At 36.9% G+C, this 20,807-nt stretch overlaps 2 protein-coding genes across 3 annotated transcripts; one reads left to right on the plus strand and one right to left on the minus strand.

The window, feature by feature from the left end:
• Positions 1–6,592: 6,592 nt before the first annotated feature.
• LOC133851181 (uncharacterized) lies at positions 6,593–11,571 on the plus strand. Of its 2 annotated transcripts, XM_062287504.1 has the most exons (8): positions 6,593–6,808; positions 7,006–7,080; positions 7,651–7,708; positions 8,063–8,118; positions 8,407–8,469; positions 9,156–9,224; positions 10,678–10,876; positions 11,439–11,571. In XM_062287504.1, exons 1-8 carry the CDS (start codon positions 6,752–6,754, stop codon positions 11,456–11,458), a joined length of 597 nt encoding a protein of 198 aa, XP_062143488.1. In that variant the 5' UTR covers positions 6,593–6,751; the 3' UTR covers positions 11,459–11,571. The 2 variants fall into 2 exon arrangements, with proteins under 2 accessions (XP_062143488.1, XP_062143487.1); XM_062287503.1 differs by lacking the exon at positions 11,439–11,571 and having other exon boundaries at positions 6,594–6,808; positions 10,678–11,330.
• LOC133851179 (ABC transporter B family member 21-like) lies at positions 11,336–18,917 on the minus strand. The gene is made up of 15 exons (XM_062287499.1): positions 18,860–18,917; positions 18,738–18,750; positions 18,439–18,543; positions 16,343–16,721; positions 16,055–16,109; positions 15,784–15,959; positions 15,443–15,664; positions 15,111–15,349; positions 14,470–14,995; positions 14,098–14,371; positions 13,105–13,982; positions 12,756–13,022; positions 12,359–12,622; positions 11,957–12,250; positions 11,336–11,854 (listed from the first exon to the last, which is right to left on the minus strand). Exons 4-15 carry the CDS (start codon positions 16,673–16,675, stop codon positions 11,498–11,500), a joined length of 3,885 nt encoding a protein of 1,294 aa, XP_062143483.1. The 5' UTR covers positions 16,676–16,721; positions 18,439–18,543; positions 18,738–18,750; positions 18,860–18,917; the 3' UTR covers positions 11,336–11,497.
• Positions 18,918–20,807: the final 1,890 nt, after the last annotated feature.

A 20,807-nucleotide genomic window follows, 5' to 3' on the forward strand; every position in this document is an offset into this window, starting at 1 on the left:
TTGTGAATAACCTTTCAGAGTGCTTCAATGCGTAGATTGTGAAACAACGTGACCTCCCAATAATATCACTGCTGGAAATGCTGAGGAATAAACTAATGAAGAGGTACCAAAAAAAGTGGGAAGGCATAAGAAACATGATTGGTCAGATTTGTCCTAAAATTATGGCGCAGTTAGATGAACTATCATAAGATGCTAGACATTGCTACGTCGAGTATGCTGGGGATGGGTTCTTTCAAGTCACATTCAAGCAGAAGCAATATGTGGTGAACCTCGTGCGAAGAACTTGCAGGTGTAAACAGTGAGACATGATCGGTATCCCATGTGCACATGCAATAAGTGCAATATGAGCTGATAGTGCTGAACCCGTTGATTATATTTCTGATTGGTATATTGTGGACATGCTTAGAAAGGCATATGATCCGATCGTCTATCCCATGCCTGGTGAAGAACAATGGACAAAAACGAACAATGAGCATGTAGACCCACTAGTAGTGAGGATACAACTTGGGAAGCCACGAGTAGTGAGGACTAGAGGACCAGATGAGCCTAAGAATCAATACAGAACGAGGAATGGTAGGGTTGCTATGAGATGTTCGAGATGTAGGGCCACTGGACACAATGCCAGAACATGTCCCAATATAAGAAGAGAGGCAATTAATTACAGAGGACGTGGAAGGAGTGAGGTAAATTTCAGTGTTATGCCTATTTTAGTTTTATGCTTATTTCATAGACTTGATAATTGTTTATTTAATGTGCTAAGTACAATTTACAGTTCAGACAGAACCGAATAACCAGTCTACAGTTGATTCTGGACAGGTAACTTCCAAAACTATCATAACTTTACCATCATTTACATTACACTTGACACGAACTCTCAAAACTCTCAACAAGATTTTGCAACCCTCAAATCCCCATCAGACCTCACAAACCATTGTTACATCGTCTAGCGGTAGCGGTAGGGGTATTAGTGGCAGGACCATTGGTAGGGGCAGGGGTATGGGTCAACCAACCCCACAAGGACTTATAACTTTAAGGGTTTCGGCTAGAGGCAGGGGCAGGGGTTTGGGTCAACCAACCCCACAAGGGCTTACAACTTCAAGGGTTTCACCTAGACTTCAGTCTCAGTAGCAGGTACTTAAAACACCCATATTTTTATATCTAGTTTATGTTTATTCTGATGTGAATCAATTAATGTATAATGACAGTCTTGAGGTACCGTCAACACAGTAAGGTGGTATGGACCGCAAGCAGTAGGTCAGTTTGAGTCACAGACTCAGAAGCAGTCGAATGTCATTGTGAGCACTCTTTTGTATTTCATCTTTAATATTTTATTACATTTCTTACTTAAATGGTTTATGGAAATTTATGTTCTACACTAATTAGTGTGTCTTTACAGTCTCAAGGTAATGTCAATACAGTAACGTGGTATGGAATCTCGACAAATGCTTTTGTAAGCACTCAATTCACCATTCATTTATATCTTTTGGTTTATGGATAATTTGGTCTACCCTAATTAACAAGATTTTATAGACTCAGGTAATGTTAACACAGTAAGAATGTTTGGACCTCCTACAACAAGAAGTCAATCTCAGCCTCAAACTAATGCTATTTGAGTAATCAATACAATCGTTATTTCTGTTGAATTTTATTTCAATTGTTAGCTAACAACATTGCTTTAATTTGAATTTATAGTTTCAAGGTATTGTCAATACGATGAGATTATATGGACCTCCCTAACCATCAAGGTCTACTCTGCCATCAGGGTCTTCTAAGGCTGGAGGGTATAATCGGGCATTAGGGTCATCTCAGGCAGGAGGGTCATTTCAGGCAGGAGGGTCTTCTCATCTAGTAGGGTCTTCATCAAGGCCTCTAACTAGATCGTGGAATATTGTCCCGACAGTGGAGAAGGCCATAGAAGTATTTGAGGCAAACCAGAGAAAGAGAAAGAAACCAGAATTGCAAAAATATTAGGGCCTCAATGACTGATTTATTGTTTTGTTATAATAGTATGTTATTTGATACTTAAGTGATGAACATGTTAGTTGATGACTTAAGTGATGGACATGTAATTTGATGCTAAAATGATGGATTTGATATTTGATGCTTAAGTGATGGATGTGGTATGTTATTTGATGCCTAAGGTGATGAACAAGTTATTTGATGTTTGGTGCTTATGTGATCATTTATTTGATATTGCATATATTATTCCTCATGTTATGTTGGATATATATGTTATTCCTTAGGTTGCTTTACAAGAAGGTATAATCGTTCAAATAGTAAACATGTTTTTGTTGACAGAATTTGACAACTCTGAACGAGATATTCCATTTGGTAAATATATGTACATAACATTCAAAACATACAAGTTCGAAATCACAAAAAGTAGTACAACTAAACTATTTCCACAATTTAATTCTAACATCAAGATAGTACCTCTACTCCACTATAACCACTAAAATAAAAGACTAAAAGCAAAATGATTACTAATGCTGTAGCCCAAAACATCTTCCAATTATTTCGACCCAACCCTAACTCCCGTTGTAGTTGATCATAATGTTCCTTGCATTTCTTTCAATAAATTCCTCAACTCTGTCATTATCTGCAAGTCTTATCTCCTTCATTTGTTGCAGATGTTCCGTTAATCTCTTCTCGTAAGCAAACTTCTCCTTATCAGGCTACTTAAAAAAATCACAATCACCGGCTTTCTACATTAAAAAAAAAAAAGTCAGCAAAAATGTCATAAACTACTAACGACGAAATATAACACAGCTAAATTCAAAAATTACCTTGTAGTTAATACATCCATACCACTTTTTACCAGAATTGGACGTAGTCCAAGAGTTCCTAACACGTGCAGGAAATCCACAATAACATAACGGGGGACCGCTTGACAAATCACTAGTTGTAGGCATTTAGTAATGCCTACACAAAATATTACATCAAACACCCATTCAGTATAGATGCCTACACAAAATATTGCATGCAACATTTCATCAAACACCCATTAAGGCATTTCATCAAACACCCATTCTGGCATTACATCATACACCCACTCTGTATCACCAAAATCCCATCAAACACAAACCCATCAAACACCCATTCATATGCATTTCATCAAACACCCATTCATGCATTTCATTAAACACTCATTCTGGCATTACATCAAACACCCACTCTGTATCACCAAAATCCTGTCAAACACAAACCCATCAAACACCCATTCATATGCATTTTATCAAACACCCATCAAACACTTATTCATGCTTCTCATCAAACACCCATCAAACACAAACCCATCAAACACCCATTCAGACAATGGGTATGAATCAAAGAAAGCAAAGAAAACAATGAAATTGAAACAAATTAAACCCTAAAACTTGACCTTGTATCGGGATTTCAAAGATGAGCCAACTCGTCAAAAAAATGAAATTGAAACAAATTAAACCCTAAAACCTGACCTTGTATCGGGATTTCAGAGATGGGCGAACTCGTCGGGCTTTGTGAACGGAGGAGAAAATGGACTATGGAGTAACCGGCATGTGGGGGGCAAAGGCGAAGTCGATCGGAGTCGCCAGTTTCTCGTCGGGAGACGACTACCTGGGTCTGCCGGAAATCGAGGATGAGCGGCGTTGCCGGCGTGTGGGGAGACGACTTGCTCGGTCTGCCGGAAATGAGTGTGATGAAGACTATTGAGATCGTGTTCAACATGTAGAGGTCGAGTTCCCATGGTTTTAACCGTGGGATTTTTTTTTTCTTTGGACATTTAACCGTGGGAATTTCAGAGTGTAGAGGGAGGGGTATTTTCGGATTTTTGGGCTAAAAGGGTCACGTGCCGTGCACATGACCCAGTTTCTGATGAGAATGTAAAATGTCGTATTTTTCCCCTTAATATTTAATCTCTTATACTTATTTAATGCATAAATGTACTCATTATTCTTATATTTTGATTTAGGATGTAAATTGAGGCATTAAATGCAAAACAAAGCTAATTGGGCAATTTTGGACAGATTTGACATCAATTCGTAATCTGGGCATAACTTTCTCATAAAAACTCCAATTGAAATGATTCAAGATGCTGTGAAACGCTAAGAAAAATATCTACAACTTTTATGTTTTGCGTTTTGAGAGATACCGAAAGAATCAAGGTCTAAATCGGGCTTGAAGTTGACGTTCTGAAGTGGATCTGATGCGATTTATTTTAAGAAGTTTTCAGATATGGAAATTTCTTTACTTTGAGCCTTTTCATAATCATCCAATCAATTCCAGCCAAGCCAAGCAAATAAATGAAAAGTTAAAGCAAAAGGAAGAAAAGGAGAGAAAAGATGTGTGGAGGACCATGGAATTAAAGAAGAGTTTTGTGGGGACCACGTGGAAGAAGACAACATGAAAGGAGCATCTCTTTCCGTGACAAGGCAAATTGATTTTCTCTCCATACTTGGCTGATTTGTGGGGACTTAAACAAGGAAAGAATCGATAAAGCATATGGCAACAAAAGTCCCCATTGAAATCATCACCTTCCTAGTTATCCTAACATTTATTTTATGTTTAATATTTTCCTTAATTAGTCAAGATTTGGGTAGTGTTATTTTAGGATAGTATTTGGAATATCTTTCATTAGGAGATTTCCTAAGCTTCTAGCATATGGGATGAAACGTGTATAAAAGGGGGGAACCTTTTACCTTACAACACACATCTCCAATCTTCTATCTTCCATCTTCTCCCCTCTTCTCTAAGTTTTAGTCATGGCCCTGCGTGGCTAAACTTTCATAATTGGTCGAAGGAAATGGAAGCCTCAGAATCAATAAAACTGTGAGATCTAATTTGTTTTTATTGTTCAATTTATGCTTTGAGTATCAGATGTTCTTCTACACTTATTTTCATGATTGTCTCGTTTAATTGCTAGGAGTACTACTAGTTTATTATTCGTTACAATCTATCGCTAGGTTGGATATCAAATCCGTAATTGTTTGATCCCTCCAATCTGTGAAACAACTAAGATTTAATGATTTGCCGCGTCTAAGCAATTATTAAATCTTAGGAAGAACATCCGACGAAATTAAATACAACCGCGTGGCTTGTGTTGTTTCGTTTCATCGATCTCTCTAATTCTTAAGGCTGCTACTAGATTAAACCTATAGCGCGTGTCTTGGATTGTTTAGTGGTTAGGGTTAATTAGAGCACGTCTAACTCTAATTAACTACTATTAAGGGGAGATAGGAAAGCAGTTCCAACGATGAATATTCAAAGTATGAATTGATATATATTTGCATCGATGATCAGTTGTAAAATTTCGATGGTGGAAGTTGACTTAGACCAATGTTTCTTACTTGAGTGATATTTTAATTTGAATTGTTTCTTTGTTATTTTTCTTAAAATTATTTTCATACTCAAAACCCCCCATCCTTGTTCACATAGTATAAAATTCGGCTAATTATTCTCCGTGGGATCGACCCTTACTTGCACTACTACATTTATATTTTTAGAAGTAAGGTTTTATTTTTGGGTGCTCGCGACCATTGGCATTGACGGCATAAATGGACGGATGTGCCAAAAAATCAAAAAGTGGTAGTTTGGGGGGGCCAGGATCTAAGCATCGGTAGTTCGGGGGGCCATCCGGAGAAAGGGTGATAGTTTGGGGGGCTAAAATGTATTTAACCTAAAATTTTATTTCCTTTTTTTTTTTTTTTTTTTTTTTTTTTTTTTTTTGTAAAAAAAAAAATGGGTGTTTGGGGTGTCATTATTTTCCAACCGTGACCCGATCTTCCCGACACCCCTCCGGTTACTGTCCGTTTGCAATGCCATGGTGACTGATTTTATAGCTCCGCTCGGTGAGTTCCGATTCGCAATCATCAGCTCGCTAATCTCGGTCGAGCTCAAGCTCGCCCCGCTCTGGAAAATATCCTCCACCTAAGAGAAAAGCTTGTGATCCTTGAGCCTCATGTAGCTATTGGCTAAAGTTTTGAATGTCAAAAAATCACAAAGAGGAAAATGGATATGAACACCAACGAATAAGCTCACGATCCTTGATTTCTCCATTATAAACCGATCGAGGTCTTCCATAATGATGATAGATTTGCTCATCGTTTGTAACAAAACAAAATTCAGATTGGAATTATTCATAACCTTCGAAAGATTAATATCATAGACATTGAATGATAGAAAATTAGCCATGTCCGCGTTCGGAGAAGCGGGGACGAGTTCGCCGAGCTGTAGGCGTGCATCATGCCTGAAGAAGATGTTGGAAAGAAGTAGTATGTCCTCCGGTCGATCGCAATATTTTTTTTTAAAATAAAAAATAAAAAAAAATTAGTTTTTTTTTAGTTTTTAATTTTTTCTAAATTTTAATTTTTTTTTAATTTTTTGATTTTTTAATTGAAAAATGACACCTATCAAAAGTATTATGGAAATATTTCGCTAAAAGTGACATTTTTCGAAGGATTTGCTAGTTTGGGGATAAGAGTGCAAGCTTTGATAATTTAGAGAACCATAAAAAAAAAAAAAAAAGGGTGATAATGTAAAGGACTAAATTGTATTTTTCCGTTCGACTTGTCTAAACGCCTTGACCATGATATATAAAAGAGTGTGTACTCGTCGAGTCGTCGTCTCACAAGGTTGGTTCCCCGTACCTCACATTACGAAACGACTCGTCGTCTTCCGAAAGCTTCCCCGCTAAATCACCGGAGGTCCGCTCGCTGTGTTTGGCATTCTATTCGGAATCGTTGAGAGAGAGAGAGAGAGAGAGAGAGAGAGAATGGCTGAAGAATCTGGCCGTCAGATTAGGCTAATGAACTTCGTTTCGGAGGAACAGGTATTGGCTTTTTCTCAAAACCCTAGATTACCCTTAAGATTACGACTTCAGAAGCTCAAGTTTTGTTCCTTTCTTTCTGGTTGCACTAAAACTTATTTACAATTTTTGGCTTGATTCAGTTAACCTGTAACGTTAATAATGATAATAGTAGTACAATATAAATTTATTGAATTTTTTCCTTTCTGGTGGTCTGGCAGTTGGATCAAGCCAAGAAGGCAAGGGGCGAGCGCATTGAGGATGGCACTGCCCAAAGAGATAGACCCCTCTTTGAGGTCTCCTTTTCATTCCTTCCCTTTTACTTTTCTAATAAAAAAAAAATATGAACTTTGTATAATTTCGGTTTTGCAATTGAAAGACCAAGCTTTGTGGTAATTAAGTTTCAGTATAGTGGCCACTATTAATTTAAAATCTAATCTTAACAATATGAGGAAAGTTTAGGAGCTAAGTAGATATATGATGCACACATGCATCTAATTTTAGAAGGAAAACTTGGTCAAAAGAGAAAAAAGTCCAAAAATTGAGTTATTGGGGACTGCCGGTAATTAGATACCTGAAATTTCTTGTTCTACAACCAAAGGGTTTTTTGATAGGAATTAGGTATCCATTTGATGAAACTGAGTGCAATGCTTTTTGATAATTTTCTAGAGTTCAAGTACAAGCAGATAACGGACTGAAGGGTCAAAATTGAAGCAAATGTTGTGCCTATTGTAATATGCCTCAGTTTTAATGAATTTTATCCAACAAGAGCTAAATCCTTGGTTATATGCACCCCATACCTTTAGATGCGTAATTAAGATTCCAGCTATTCACACATTTTGTGCCTTTATGTTTTCCGATTGCAGGTTCTAAAGGAGAACAAAGACAAGCGGGATGCAGAATTTAATGAACGTTTCAAGCACAGTGAGTGATCAGCTCTACTTGTAGAGCCGACGTTTTTGTTTTTTGTTTTTTGTTTTTGTTTTTGTTTTTTATTTTTGTTTTGTTTTGTTTTGTTTTGTTTTGTTTTGTTTGTTTTGTTTTTGTTTTTGTTTTTGTTTTTGTTTTTGTTTTTGTTTTTGTTTTTGTTTTTGTTTTTTTTTTTTTTTTTTTTTATTTTTTATTTTTTGCATCAGTTATTAGAGCATCCATGTCACACAGAAGGGCAAAGAGGGTCTATGCTTTTCTTGCTATCTCCCAATGGGACAAGGATCCTGTTCATTTCCCTCCCAATGAGCACTTTAAAGAATGAGGTTTTAAAACCCCTTTTATTTACAGGACCACCCAAAGCTTTGGATGAAGATGAGACTGAGTTTCTTGAGAAGTTGGAAATGGTGAGACTATGTTCTAAGATCTTTATCTATTCAGTGCTACATGAAGTGCAGCCTTTTCTGATAAGTACTACTTGATGTATCTGTGGAGTCACTAAGCTGTGGTACTTGTAAATTGAATAATCACAATAAAAATGTTTGTTGTATACCAGTTGACAATAGAACTATAAATTGTGTGCCATCTCAGTTTGCAGGCCTTTTGGCATCTCTTTCCTTTTTATTTTTATTAGATTTTATTTTTATAAAATTTTGATATATATATATATATCCTTTTTTTTTTTTTTCAATCAGTCAAGAAGGGAATACGAACGTCAAATAGCAGATGAGGAAGCCCAAGAGCTGCAGAGTTTCCAGGTAAATGTCTTATTGTTTTATATTAATTGTTGTAATTATCTATATTCTTCTTCTATGGAAACTGAAAATCATTGGTTTCTTATAAGATCACTATTAGAAAGTAAAATTGCAATTCATTGGGAAAGTTTATTATTATTAGTTAGGATCCTGGTCACATAGGCATCAAAATTTTATGGTCATATCAAGCATTTCCTAAACTACCCGTGCTCTCCCTTATATATATGCTTAGCTCAAATAAAAAGGTTAAGCATCATACATCTCACTATAAAATTTGGCAATTAGGACCCGTAAGACTAGGTCAGCACTGCATGTCTTCCAAAAAGTGTGAATAAGGAAAGTTAAGTTTTTGTTGAGAATGTTTTATTATGTGATTGCCACTAAGAAATCTAGGCTATGTAGTTTTAAGTGGACTATTCATATCTGAGAAGGGGATTCTTTAAGTATTCAAGCAGTTTGGAATTAGAGCCAAGTGGTTTTGTGCGTAATATGATTATTGCTGAAAGTTTTATACTGGTCTTGCATTGCATGGAATTTTTTTCCCCCCTGAAATAGGAATGTTCCTGAGCAGCAATAAATTCTTACAGTAATTGTCCTTGTTAGGCATATGATGTTGCACGGTCATGCTGAGAATGCAGTACGTGATCCTTAACTTCATCTTTTGTATCGGTTTGTGATTTCTTCTTCAGGCAGCGGTGGCAGCACAGTTGGATATCGTACATGAGCTCAAGGAAGCACCCCCCGCTCCTATAATTCAGGTCAGTGGTAATCGACATATGCACATTTTGGTCTTTCCTATTTTTCTTTTTTCTTTTCTGTTTTTTGCCCCTGGGGGGGAGGAGGATGGGTGTTTGCGTCCTTCTAGGTCTGCCAGGCTCTAGTAAGCTTATAATGAATTTATTTTGCTTGATTTCCAACTTTAACCCCTCCTGCATATTGGATCTAACTCAAGAATTTGAACTTCTCTTTCTGCATCCAAAATCCAACTTATGTTTACAAATTTTATGGAACCATTTCTCTCTTGGGAAATTTTGTTCAACATGGTAGCTCATAGGATTCTCTCTAAATCTTTCTGGGATTTGCGTTTAAGGTGCAGAAGTTGGTATCCATTTTCTGTTAACCCATTTATAATTGTCTTAAATGAGTCTTCTCTATTGTCTATTGATTCTTCAACATTTTATGAGTTGTTTTGCGTTTGTCTTAATGGATGCCTAAAGGATGTGATATGATGATGACTGGCCTGTACATGGGCCCAAAGAGATGGGTCCATCAAAGAAATAAATCCAAACAAATGCCATACTACTGTATTTGACATTCAATGTGGAAGTGAATACACTTGAAACCAAGAAATCTTAAGATTTAATTTTTAAATTACAAGCCACCAATTATAAATTAAAAGCAGTCACGTGATTTTGTATGATGTGGCTGACATTAATTGGTGTACTTGAAGCCTGCATGTGGTGGCTCCAACACCATATACATTCTCAGTGGGATGGTTGTATGCATTATCTAAGTTGGGCAGCATCCAATGGTTTACCCAATGCACCCATGTGGCTTCAACACCATATACATTTTTATGCGTGTGCGTGTGTTGGGGGGAACAGTTGGAGGCCACTTCGGCTACTCATTGTGAGGTAACCCCTCCCATCCTTTAAGTCCTCCTGCCACTGCTTTTAATCCAGGGTCTCTGATATGTGCTTGATAAACTTTTATCAATAAGCTATTTGGAACCTTTGACTTTGGTGTATCTCTGTCATGTGATTTAATGCTTCTGAATATATGGTAGAATTTGACGTGTAAGGTATAATTTAGAACTTGGTGGTGTGCACTTGAACCATAGACAGTTTTGAATTGGCATCAATTGTGTAGTATACATTGAACAGTCTCAAGTTTGTTGGTCCTGCCTTATGCAGATTCCTCCTAGATGATGCTCAACCCCAAAGCAGAAATCATTCATATTCGTCTGTTTTCTGCTTATTATATGGCTGCTAATAGGGTGTATGTTCCAATAAACAAAAACATCAGATTCCAATGATTATTGGTCATCCAATCAAGTCAATTTGGTTGAGGATTTGTTTACCACTGTGTTTTACCACTGACCTGTATGCAAATCTTTATGAGGACGGAGTACCCATTTTTGCTAGTGAAGGACTCCTTTGCACTTGTTAGTATGTGTGTTGGTCTCTGAATTCAACCTGTTACTGTTTGCAGGAACAGAAATCAGCTGGGAGGAAAAATCCACCTGCTCGACCATTTGGTATGATTATTAAGGTCGAGCCACAAGCAAAAAAGGCAAAGTTAGATCCAGGAACTTCGGAAAAACCTTCAGATGTAGTGAAAATCCCTGTTGTAGATCCAGAAAAATCTTCGGAGCCAGTGACAACATCTAATAGCGAGTCCCAAGATATTGGTATAGCTTGTCTAGTTTCATATAGTGATGAAAGTGAAGAGGATGATTAGTGGTTTTACTAAAAGAGAAATGTTGTACATGACACTTTTATTTCACTTTGCTGATGTGGTGCAATCAGCTCTTGGACTAGTTTTTGTTTAAAAAAAAAAATGATCTTAGAGTTGATTGGTAGTGCCACATCAGCAAAGTAGAATAAAAGTATGGTGTATATCATTACTCTTTAGGGTTGGTGCTTGCGGAGAAAGAACTCTTCCTTAGTCCTGAAAAAAAAAAAAAAAAACTCCACTAGGATTTGATGATTATTGCATTTTGCCCACAGTGGAATAGGCGTTTTTTCTTTTTTTTTTTTTTTACTTAAAAATAAAAACTTGAAATAAAAGTGTAATGTAGCCTAAGGTAGGTGACTTTGCCCAACTGCATGTATTCTTGATAATGATTTTGGGTTGTTGATGAAGATGATACTATGAAAATTAGGAGTCAAATATTTATATATTGTCTATCAAACAGAAACTTCTGATCATCCACCATAAAAGCAACTTACATTTTTATGGCTCTCTTCCAGGTGGAAAAGAGAAACAGTAACTCTTCAACAAATTTTTAAAAGGGAAAGGTTCAACAAACTCAAGCAGTTGAAGCACTCGAGTGAAGTGCCACTAGGGAGGCATAAAATCCGTCCTGGATATTAATCAAAGTCTCGTGCCTTCCTTTCTCCACAATAACCCCATTCTTAACCACAGCAATTAAATCTGCATTCTTAATTGTGGATAATCGATGGGCGACAACAATTGTAGTCCTGTTGACCATGACTCTATCTAATGCATCTTGGACCACTTTTTCTGATTCGGCGTCTAGTGCACTGGTAGCCTCATCTAGTAATAATATCTTTGGACTTTTGATGATAGCACGTGCAATGGCTATGCGCTGCTTCTGCCCGCCGGACAATTGCATGCCTCGTTCTCCGACTATAGTATCATAACCCTTCATGTTTCATCAGGAACAAATAATTTGTGTAAGAGTGTTTGCAAATGTACTTCAATCAATAATATATGTCTAAATAAGAATGATTTGCATTGTTCTTACTTGTTGCAGTCCACTAATGTACTTGTGGGCGTTGGCCAATTGTGCTGCAGCTATAATCTCGGCCTCATCTGCGTTTCCACCCTTTCCATACGCAATGTTGGCACGGATTGTGTCATTGAACAAAACTGGTTCTTGGCCTACAAGGCCCATCTGCTGCCTCAACCATTTCAATTGGAGCTTTTGAATTTCGATTCCGTCAAGTGTAATAAGACCTGAATCAGGATCATAAAATCTTTCCAATAATGCTATTACTGTAGATTTTCCGCTTCCGCTTTCTCCAACCAGGGCAACTGTCTGAAAGAAGACATTCAGAAGAATATAATTTGAACTTCTGAACTTCTGAATATTTGAACTTCTGAACTTCTGAAATTTGGAACATGATGTCAGAGAATATTACTTTACCTTGCCAGCATGAATAACCAAGTTGAGGTCTCTGAATATTTGAACATCTGGCCTAGATGGGTACTTAAAGCTTATATGACGAAGCTCAATATCTCCCTTGACATCATCCAATGACATCCCAGACTCATCACTTGGGTCTATCTTTGACTTCCTGTCCATTATTGCAAAGATGGAAGCAGTAGCATTCTTGGCTTTCTGAGTATCACTCGAAAAGGAGCTTGATTGAGTAACCGCAGCAGCTGCCATGGTCAAAGCAAAGAAAACCTGCAAAGGGCAAACCACACAGGTGTCAAGAAGTTCAATGGATAATTTAGTGGAATGAATCTCATTAAGATTTTTCCTGAAAGTTGTGAAGTATTTGGAAAAAGAAAACGATGGTTGTCGATGGCTTATTTACTCGGAAAACGTCTGAGAATTTTGCTTTGCCTTCCTTAACTAGCTGAGATCCTGCATAGAAGGTGGTCGCGTAGACGCTATACAATAAGAAGTTAGACATTCCAAATCCTATTCCACTGATCAACCCCTCCTTTATGCCTGCCTTCACAGGGCCTTCACATTTTTCTTCATAAAGTTGCATCACCTTCTCTTCAGCAGAGAAAGATGCAACAGTTCTTATACTCCCAACTGCATCATTTGCTATTTGGCTTGCGTCCTCATACATTGTCTGCAACCAAGTTCAATCTTAATATAAAAAATGATACTATTTGGCAATAAAAATTGTCATTATAGTTGTCGATCGAGCATACCTTTGCATCTGCACTGAATCCTCCCAAGGACCTTCGCTGAATATATCCATTGATTCCAAGCAGAGGAACCAATGTAAGGACAACAAACGCCATCTGCCAACTAGCACTAAAAGCAATGACTATACCTGCAATCACTGATGCAATACTTTGAACAATTTGTGCTAGTGCGTCACCAACTAGAGCGCGCAGTGTTGCTGCATCTGCCGAGAGCCTTGCACCAATGGCACCGCTCGAGTTCTCAGGCTCATCGAACCAACCAACCTCCATGCGAACCACCTTTTCAAAACACATTGATCTGATACGTTCAATCAACTTACACCCAGCCACACCAAAATAGTACGATCTTACTGGAGCTGACAGAAATGCTATCAGACCAAGGACTAAAAACATTAGTGCCCAAAACTTCGAATCCTTTCTTAATTCATGAGGTGGTTCGAAGAATGTTTTGATTGCACTGGAAATTAGCAAACCAAAAATTGGAAGTACTACTCCACTTATGGTTGCACCTATTGTTCCAATTAGAATAGCAGGAATCTCAGGCTTATTGAGGTAGGCAAGGCGGCTAATTGGGACCTCTGGAGATTTTTGTAGTGCTACTGAAGGGGTATCTAGTTCAATAACATCAAGTCCTGTGGGTACACCAAATATGACTGAGAATGAGTGGCGGTTGCTATTTGCTGATGATCCTCGACTAATGGATCGTAGCATTGACGCTCTTCGACTTGAGTGCCGAAGACTTGGATGCCTAAGAATTTCCGAAGTAATTTCAGACTTTTCTTGATAATCTGCTGCATGTTGTGACTCCTTGTTTACTTCTTGCAAGCGTATAAGTTGAGAGAACGCTCCATCAGGATCCTTGAGTAGTTCTGTGTGAGACCCTGATCAATAGCCAAATACATTAAGAAATGAAAATCCAAATACACTATGAAATGAGTATCTCACGGTCTCTTTCTCCAGCCACAATGAGAGAATTGGATCCTAATATTCATTTACCTTTTTCAACAAGCTTTCCTCTATGAATGACTGCGATCATATCAGCATTCCTCACTGTGCTCAAACGATGGGCAACAATGACAGTTGTTCGGTTAACCATAATCCTGTCCAATGCCTCCTGCACTATTTTCTCTGATTCTGCATCAAGTGCACTTGTAGCTTCATCTAATAGTAAAATTCGTGGATCTTTCAGTATTGCTCTTGCAATGGCAATTCTTTGCTTCTGTCCACCAGACATCTGTGTTCCATGCTCACCAACCAGGGTATCTAGTCCCTACAAGTAAAATAAAAAAAAAAGTCCAAAAAATAAATAAAAATAAATTTCTGGACCTTGAAGATGAACACAAGATAAAAAAGAGTTAAAGTTAGAACCTGTGGCAATTTATCAATGAATTTAGCTGCATTTGCAAGTTCAGCTGCAGCTCTTATCTGTTCAATAGTTGCACCATCTTTTCCATATGCAATGTTGTCCTTAATACTGGCACCAAACAGTGCAGGTTCCTGGCTGACAAGACCAATTTTTCCCCTGATCCACTTAAGTTGAAACTCCTTGAGGTTTATGTTATCTATTAGAACTTCACCGACTTGTGGATCATAGAATCTCTCAATTAGGCTGATCACTGTTGACTTCCCACTTCCGCTTTGTCCAACTAAAGCTGCAGTCATGCCACTAGGGACACTGAGAGAAAATCCATTGAATATTTGCTCATCCGGTCTGGTTGGATAGCTAAAATAAACATCCTTCAATTCTATATCTCCACGAAGGTCATCCAATAATTTCCCACTTTTGTTAAAAGCATCTATGGTTGGCTTCCTCTCAATAGTCTCAAACATCTTATAGGCCGCAGCTCGGCCAGCAGCAAATGCGCTCAAGCAGGGAGATGCCTGGCCCAAGGACCTAAAGCATCCATAAGATGGCAAAAGGCATATCAAAAAGCCAAAAATGGAACCATAATGTTACTAGCATATTTAGATACTTCTACAAGCTAAACAAAATACAAAATGTAGCTTACATGGAACCAGTTAAGACAGCGATAATCACATTCATCACTTGACCCCCATTGTATCCTTTCTGTATTATCATCTTTGCACCAAAATACACAGCCAACGAATAGGTGCAAAAAATGACAAACATAACCGAGCCATAACCTGCTCCGGCAGCTAAGCCTTCACGAACACCAGATTTGTAAGCATGTACAAGAAATTTGTTGTAACTTGTTATGGCTTGCTTCTCCCCTGTAAATGATGCAACCTACATTGGAAGCAATGGCAAACATCATTATTTTTTGAGAAATATTCAATAAGTCCTTTTTCAAAAGTATTTTATTTTGACAAATTGACCTACAGTTTTGATTCCGCCAATTGTTTGTTCAACTACATTTGCTGCTTTCGCATAAGAACTTTGTCCACGGGATGCCATCTTCGATATAACCAAGGCCATCATGGCACCAGATAACACAACGAGAGGAATTGAAGAACACAAGACAATGGTAAAAAGCCACCCTCTTACAAATGCTATTACAAAGCCCCCGATGAAGGTTGATATCAGCTGTATACATTTCCCAACCTGCAGTACTTGCACAGTTAGTTGACTCTAGGATTACATGCATTTAGGTGACCGAGATGAAATAAAATTTCATGTATCTTTTCTTGGTTTTGATACTATTCTGGCAGTTGTTTTTGTACCTTCTCACCCACGGCATCCTGTATGAGAACAGTGTCACCAGACATTCTCCCAACAACCTCTCCGGTGTTAGTTTCCTTATCAAAGAAAGCAACATCTTGTCTCAGTATAGTTTTAAGATACAAACCCCTTATTCTTGCAGCCTGTCTCGCCCCTGTGACCATCCAGCATGTCACCTCTGACAAACAACAGACCCGAGATTCTTAATCTTCATAAAAGGCTTTCTCTATGCATAAAAAATCTGTAATGATTTCAAGCGTAGAATGTACTTACGGAGGCATGCTGCTAAACCAATCCCCACTGCCAAGTAGACAAATTTTAGAGACACCTAAAATTTCACCAGGTCGCCAAGTAATTAATAACATCATCATATCAAGGGATAAATATATAAAGGAAAGAGCAGGGGGTTCAAATACATTCCTAGACATACTGTTAAATGGGTACATATATAACATCGAATATTTCACCTCAAGAAAGTAGTGAAATACGAAATCAGAAATTCAAGTTTACATATTCTCAGTGAAAATACATTATTTTCTGACCTTGTTCGTTGGTTTTTACCTTGGAAATTGACTGAACGATGTCATGGGTGCTTTGCTGATTACTGCCGAAAATATTGATCAGTTGCCCAAATAGTATTGTCATAAGGGGCATGCCTAACCCACTCCCAATGGCTGCAATTGAGCCAACAATCATCAATTCAATATCAGTGGAATCTGCAAATGAGAAAAGCTTGAGAAATGGAACTGTCTTGGTTTTCTCATCTCCTTTGTTATTCTGAGAGTTTTGTTGGTCTCCATTTATGGCAGAGCTATTCTCTGCTTCTGCATTGCCTCTTGAAGTGGTGGCCTCATTTCTACCTGCATCGCCTTCCACGCTGTCCTCCACCGCCATATTAATTACCAAGTCCAAGATATCAATCCAGTTTTCAGAATTGCACCTGAAGAACGCAATTAATTGCTTAAATCCGCAACTGATAAATCAAGCTAGAAAAGTTGGACCAGTGGACAGTTATGAATATATTAGAGTATCAAAACGGTAATTCATGAAAAAGTCTGTATGGATATCATGAGGAATTCTAAAGCTACTAGCAGTCTTGAAATAAGTAACAGTATAAAGAATTAGTTAGCTGGTATAGAATCTGTGTTGCACCATGAGCCCTATCCAGTGTATTTGGGTTGAAATATTGTTAAAGTAAAGTTGATACAAAGCATTACTGTTTCAATTGCTCAAACAGTAGAAGAGAATGCTAAACAAGACCATTCTCCATGGAGGAAGAGAAGCATTGTTGACGAGTATTGAAATAAGAGTTACAAGAACTCAAGAGACAAGAGTTACAAGATGATACATTAGATTTATTGTTGTTAATGTAGAAGTAGATGAGACTTGTAACGTTTAGACTATTTCTTTATAAATAGTGTCTTGCATACAATCAAATAAATAAAAAAGAAAAGATGTAGCTAAAGAAAAGGTTTTGATGTGTGGATGTGAATCATAGGCCGAACCACATAAAATCTATGTTTCCTCTCATGATTCCTTTATCTCTCTTTAAATTGTTATGTGTTCTTACATGGAATGAGAGCTTTGTGTTTTTACATGGTATTAGAGCTATAGGTTAATACCAATATTTGATCATGTGCCATTTTTTTTTGTTCACTCATCCTTTTGCATCTTCCTTCATAACCAAAATCAAAATGCTCATAAATATCCATCGTGTGTCTTTTTTTTTTTTTTTTTCGTCTTAGGTCTTCTCATCCTTCCATATTTTCTAATCATGTGCCCGAGCTATTTCTCTTCCCACATCCACGTGGTCTCTCTTTGTCAAGATGACATATCGCACTGCTATTGTTTCATCTACCAGCAAATACCACCCACTCAATTCTCTATTATTGAAAAAAAAAAAAAAAAAATTGCCCAAAGAGAGGTTTTGTGCCTATAGTTGGCCCAATTCTGGCCATAGTAGCCGCTTCCGGCCAAAGTTGCCGATGTCCAAATTCCAGCCATAGTAGCCGATGCCGGTCAAAGTCATTGATGTTCAAGTTTCGGTCATAGTAGCTAGTCGATACCGGCCAAAGTCGTCGTAGTTCAAGTTTCGATCATAGAAACCAATGTTCCTATTTAGGCTATAGTAGCCATTTTTTTTTTTCTAGTCCTTTGATATTCAAGATCAAACCTCAACGTCCGTGATCTATCGTTGGGCTTGCATGGGCGTATTGAGACAAGAGTTATAAGAACTCAAGAGACAAGAGATACAACCACTCAAGAGACAATAGTTACAAAAGTTACAAGATGATAAATTAGATTTATTGTTGTTAATGTAGAAGTAGATGAGACTTATAACGTTTAGATTATTTCTTTATAAATAAAAAAAGAAAGATGTAGGTAAAGAAAAGGTTTTGATGTGTGGATGTAAGCTATAGGCTAAACCACTTAAAATCTTTGTTTCCCTCTTTCCTTTATCTTTCTTTCAATTATTATTAGTTCTTAGATTGAGAATGTAAAGACAACATATTTCTATAAACACCGGTGGTGTATATTTTTGGCTGCTTATTGTAACCAGTTACCCGCAGGTTTTGCAATCCTCATGAAACTTCTTGTGAGCCATGAGGTTAATTAACAGTAAAAAATATACTTTTTCTATATACATAGAACTTTACCTGTTAACAGAGGAAGAGGAAGCTGAACGAAATTTTTATGTTCTTTGTCAGAAACAAAATCTCTGCAAACTGTGGCACCTTGGAAAATTCGAGAACCCTGCAAAACTGAATTTTCCGAACCAAGTCATCATCATCATTCAACAACATCGTATTATTCTCATGACCATTGAAAATGAACATAACCCAACTGCCAAAAGATAAAAAAAGAAACAAACAAACAAAAAAAAAAAAAGAAGAAGAAGAAGAAGAAAGAAAGAAAGCTATTGAAAGATTAATTCAGCAAAACATCAAAAGGGTACCTGAAACTATCGTCTGATATTATGTTACGCAAGAAAATATTAATGGGCAAGGTTCAAGTTAGTTGAACTTAAGCTTCCAAAAAGATTATATATGCATAAAAACGAATAACTCTTATACGTACGAATGAATTGGTTTATATCTGTTTGAATGGACAGAGATGAGTACGTACAACGGAGTTGATGATGGAAACCATTTCATTTAACACTCGCCGAAAAGAGAGAGAAAGATAGATTTAACTACCAAAGGATTGAAGAAACCAGAAAACAGTCAGCATCTAGAATGGTTGACATATATATATTCCTATAGATTTGCAGCGTAGGTACAATGAGATGTTTTAGCTTTAGCCCATAATAGTTATTGAAAAGTGAAAACGTACGTGCAATGCAAGGTTGGTAGCCGGTATGGGCATAAATAACGATTTGTGACGGTCCCTAGAGCTAGACGAACTGAAATGAGAGAGTACTGCCTATGAAACAACAGAGTTGAATAAATTAGAGCTTTCACTGCAACAAACAATGGCATCAGGATCCAGTTGAAACAACAGAGTTGAAAACGTGCAATGCAAGGTTGGTAGCCACTAGCCAGGATTGGAAGACAAAGGCACCGTTTGGCAATTATTTTCTCCATTCCTTTTTTTTTTTTTTTTTTACTTCTGCCAAAAAAGCTAAATCCAAAACATTCTAATTTATTTTTTGTTTATTTTTATTTTTTATATATCACATCAATAATTTTTTATTATTATTCAAATAAAAAAACCCACCACAAAACAAAACTTTTTCCCTTTTTTATAAAATAATTTCATTTTTTTTTTATATTTTATATCACATCAATTACTTCTTACTACTATTCAAACAAAAATTTCACAAAATAACCATTTAGCAAACCCAACCAAACACTCTCCTAACTAAAATCCGAGCTAAGTTTGGTTGTGAGTACTGAGAAGTGGAACTAATAATAATAAAAAAAAACTTCATTTATAACTCTTGATCTTTTATCACTTTTGCAATCGCAAGTACTCAAACTTTAAAAAATGTCAATTTAAGATATTCATCTTTCATTTTTATTTTTTTCAATTTCAACCATTCGTTAGAATTTTCCATTTAGGTGTTTGGCAGAATTTAATGAAATTTGCAAAAATACTCCTGCTTGAATCTTTAAAAATTTAATTTTAATTTTTTTATTAGCCATATATATATATATATAGTTTTTTAACTATGGCTGATTCAATGACTACTTGACTTTATCACATAACTTTGAAATATTTGTGTGGTACATAAAATTACTTGTATATGCATTCTTCCGTGCATTAAAACGCTTACTACTCAGGAATTTAAAGAGTTAAATGGTCCCCAACCGTATCCATAGTTCGGCGGCTATGCAATGCTCTCTAGTGCGGCTGAAATCAAGAGTCCCTATTTAGAAAGCAAATAATACAAATTTAATGATATTATTTATTTTATAGTCAAGATTTAAAGTTGATGCGTGTACATAATTTCACATAATTTAAATTTTTAAAAGACGTGTCAATATTAACTTTGTATATACAGTTAAATGTATCAACTTTAAATCTTAACTTTTTATTTGAAATAGGTAGTAAATGAAATGGAGAGCATCCTATTATTGGAAGGGATGTTGAAGGATGCGTGTTTTCTTAATTAAGGGTTAAATACGTTTTTGGCCCTTGTGGTTTAACGCCTTTATTTTTTGTTCATGTGGTTTATTTCGTATCGTAGATAATACCTCGTTTATGGCTAAAGATGGAGATGGTACCTCCGTCCAAACTTCCATTCAAAAATTGATGGAAGTCCATGTCAACATCACTCAGAAGCTGACACTTGTCCAATTCATTAAAAAAAATAAAAGCATTAGAAAATGAAAAAATAAATAAATTGAACCACCGCCATGGCCCTTAGGGGTGGTTCGACCACCCCCACAAGGCCAGAGAGAGAGAGAGAAAGAAAAAAAAGATTAGGGTTTAGCCCTTGGGAGTGGCTCACTGAAAAGCCTTGGGGGTGGCTAACCCACCCCCATTTTCCCTTTGGCCACCCCCATTTTTTTTTTTTTAGTCA

This window comes from Alnus glutinosa, chromosome 12, assembly GCF_958979055.1.
Source record: "Alnus glutinosa chromosome 12, dhAlnGlut1.1, whole genome shotgun sequence".
Lineage (NCBI taxonomy): Eukaryota > Viridiplantae > Streptophyta > Magnoliopsida > Fagales > Betulaceae > Alnus > Alnus glutinosa.

What these genes read in the sequence shown, in the direction of transcription:
- LOC133851181 (XM_062287503.1), top strand. Translation starts at nt 6,752, where the DNA reads ATGGCTGAAGAATCTGGCCGTCAGATTAGGCTAATGAACTTCGTTTCG. An exon ending in AAGAGCTGCAGAGTTTCCAG is followed by an intron (nt 8,470 to 9,155) that starts GTAAATGTCTTA and finishes TTTCTTCTTCAG; the next exon opens with GCAGCGGTGGCAGCACAGTT. An exon ending in CCCCCGCTCCTATAATTCAG is followed by an intron (nt 9,225 to 10,677) that starts GTCAGTGGTAAT and finishes TACTGTTTGCAG; the next exon opens with GAACAGAAATCAGCTGGGAG.
- LOC133851179 (XM_062287499.1), bottom strand. Translation starts at nt 16,675, where the DNA reads ATGGCGGTGGAGGACAGCGTGGAAGGCGATGCAGGTAGAAATGAGGCC. An exon ending in TCGTTCAGTCAATTTCCAAG is followed by an intron (nt 16,110 to 16,342) that starts GTAAAAACCAAC and finishes GTGAAATTTTAG; the next exon opens with GTGTCTCTAAAATTTGTCTA. An exon ending in TGGTTTAGCAGCATGCCTCC is followed by an intron (nt 15,960 to 16,054) that starts GTAAGTACATTC and finishes GTTGTTTGTCAG; the next exon opens with AGGTGACATGCTGGATGGTC.